Source organism: Balaenoptera acutorostrata, chromosome 6 (assembly GCF_949987535.1).
Source record: "Balaenoptera acutorostrata chromosome 6, mBalAcu1.1, whole genome shotgun sequence".
NCBI lineage: Eukaryota > Metazoa > Chordata > Mammalia > Artiodactyla > Balaenopteridae > Balaenoptera > Balaenoptera acutorostrata.
In genome coordinates this window covers 54,639,946-54,642,426 of record NC_080069.1, presented here as the reverse complement: position 1 = coordinate 54,642,426, position 2,481 = coordinate 54,639,946, and the positions used below count along the sequence as shown (strand labels likewise).

General features: G+C 40.9%; 1 protein-coding gene across 1 annotated transcript; it reads right to left on the bottom strand.

Moving 5' to 3' along the window:
• Positions 1–1,044: 1,044 nt before the first annotated feature.
• IFNB1 (interferon beta 1) lies at positions 1,045–1,605 on the bottom strand. Its single transcript, XM_007176992.2, has one exon. It carries the CDS (start codon positions 1,603–1,605, stop codon positions 1,045–1,047), a length of 561 nt encoding a protein of 186 aa, XP_007177054.2.
• Positions 1,606–2,481: the final 876 nt, after the last annotated feature.

Below are 2,481 nucleotides of genomic sequence, written 5' to 3'. Positions count from 1 at the left end.
TGGCCTAAAACAACTTAATCTGCTGCACCTGTCTTGGATTTGACTTTAGAGAGTATGTAGCTTCAGAGATGCAGAGCGGCGGAAAAAACAGATAGGATAGTCCTGGAATTCTGTATGAACAGGGAAGGGGGAACCAGGAGCAGACTTGCTTTTCTGGAAAAAAAAAATGGGGAGAAAACCTAGCCAGACAGCAGGGGTATCAGGCAGAGTTCTTTCTCCCTCTGGTGTCTGTACCCTGGAAGCCGACAGAGACCCCAGCTCTCCTAAGACACCCATACATCTTGGCTGTACCATGAAGAGTAAAATAAAGGGACTGCTACTTAACAGTGTCACAGAAGTGCCTGGGACTTCTCACTCTTAGGCTTGGCCAGAGGAGGGGGATGGGCACGTAAATATTTTAAAATCCTGTGGGGCATGGGGAGGGAAGCAGAGCATCCCACAGATAATAGGGATGAGTTTAGGACAAACACAAGAGCCGAAATATTCCCCTGGTTACCGTGACAGCCAGTCAAATTCTAACTTTAGGGCCAAAGAGCCTGGGGTACTGTGTAGAAGCAGTAGCACCCCTGCTTCTAGTTCCACAGTCACTTACCTGGCTCTCCCATTTTAATTCTGTAGAGGCTCAGGCCACATTTCTTCTCCTAAAATCCCATCCCCTTATCATCTTTTACCTTGTATATTCCACGTGGCTTCCTTGTATTTCAAATTCCTTAAAGGCAGGGCTCAGAAATTCTACTATTCTGCAGGCTCATTTTACAAAGAACATCTCCTAGGTGCTCTGCAATTTTTAATATGATGGTTACAGAAATCAAATTGAAATGAAAGCTGCCATGTTGACTTTTGTTTCATAAAAAGTTTATTTCCCATGGTAAAAGTTTAAATAAATAAATAATGTATAAATTAATTTTTAAAAAGCTTAAAGTCTTTAACTGTCCTTTCAAATCCAGTGCATTGCCTGTCAGTTACTTAAAGAACCTCCGCTGGTTGAAGAGCTTGACATCATTGGAAGCATTGTCCGTTCCCAGAGCCACAGGGGGGAGATCTTCAGTTGTGGAGGTAATCTGTAAGGCGGTTAAGGAAGGAAAAGTTCCTGAGGATTTCCACTTGCACTACTGTCCAGGCACAGTTGCTGTACTCCTTGGACTTCAGGTACTGCATGATCTGCAAGTAATATTTCTTCAGGTGAAGAATGGTCATGTATACCCCGGTGAAGTTTTCCTTCTCCATTATTTCCTCCAGGATTGTCTCCAGACGATCCATCTGCCCATAGACTTCCACAAGGAGGTTCTCAGTGATGGTCTCAGTCCAGCCGGTGCTAGAGAAATTTCTTCTGAGAATACCAAAGATCTGCTGGAGCATCTCATAGATGACCAATACAGCGTCTTCCTTCTGGAACTGCTGTGGTTGCTTAATCTCCTCAGGGACCTCGAAGTCCATCCTGTCCTCGAGGCAATGTTGAGGCGTTCCAGGTAACTGCCGCAGGAGTTTCTGACATGCCAAATTGCTGCTCCTTTGTTGGAATCGAAGCAATCTGTAGCTCATGGAAAGAGCTGTGGTGGAGAAACACAACAGGAGAGCAATTTGGAGGATGCACCTGTGGGTCATGATGAGAACAGGAACAGCGTTACCTGGTCTACTACTAGATGCTGAAGCCAAGTCTTCAAGAGTTTGCAGTGTGAATGTCCTTTCTCCATGAGTGTGGACTACTTATACAGGACGGCCCTCCACTCTTTCTGTTGGAGAGGAATTTCCCACTTTCAGTTCTCCCTTTCAGTTTTCCTATGTCACTTAACTTATTAGTTGCCTCTAAAATTCTTTTTCTTTAAGCTCCTTGTTATTTTCTTTTATATATATTAGGGGGGAAAATATATACAAACAGTGAGGATTTCTAATGTTTTGTAAAGTTTCAGTGAATTGCTAAATGCTAAAGAAAAAAATAAGCCAAATCATTTTGAACTTGACTATTACAGGGTTCTTTCATTTGGAAAGGATTTTCTTTTTCTTTTTGCATATTTTGAGATTTGGGAGGCGGTCTTTGTAAGAGAGTTTTCTTTTTCCTAAGAATTAGGTTTAATTCCCAGTACACTATTACAAATCAATAAATACATGCAGTTTACTATTTTTAAAAAGACACCTATTTTTCTTCTATCTAAAATAGAATGATGTCAGACTAAGTTGATCTGAATTTTATTTGTAGGGCCTTAACCATAAGCAGTGAGACATCACATAACTTTTTCAGCCTTAATTTATTGCTTTATCTGGCAATCTCAGCTATCCAGAATATAACTGAAAACTAGAAATTAAGTAATATCTCTAAGCAGGCAAAATGAATGTTACATGGGCCATGCATAAAAGTCCATGGTTCCTCTTTAGGGGGCCTTTGTGACCATTATTGAGGGCCAATGTATTTTTTGTACATACTTCTAACAATCTAAATGTCTGATTTTCTATTTGCATGCAAATATGTACCTCATATTAAAA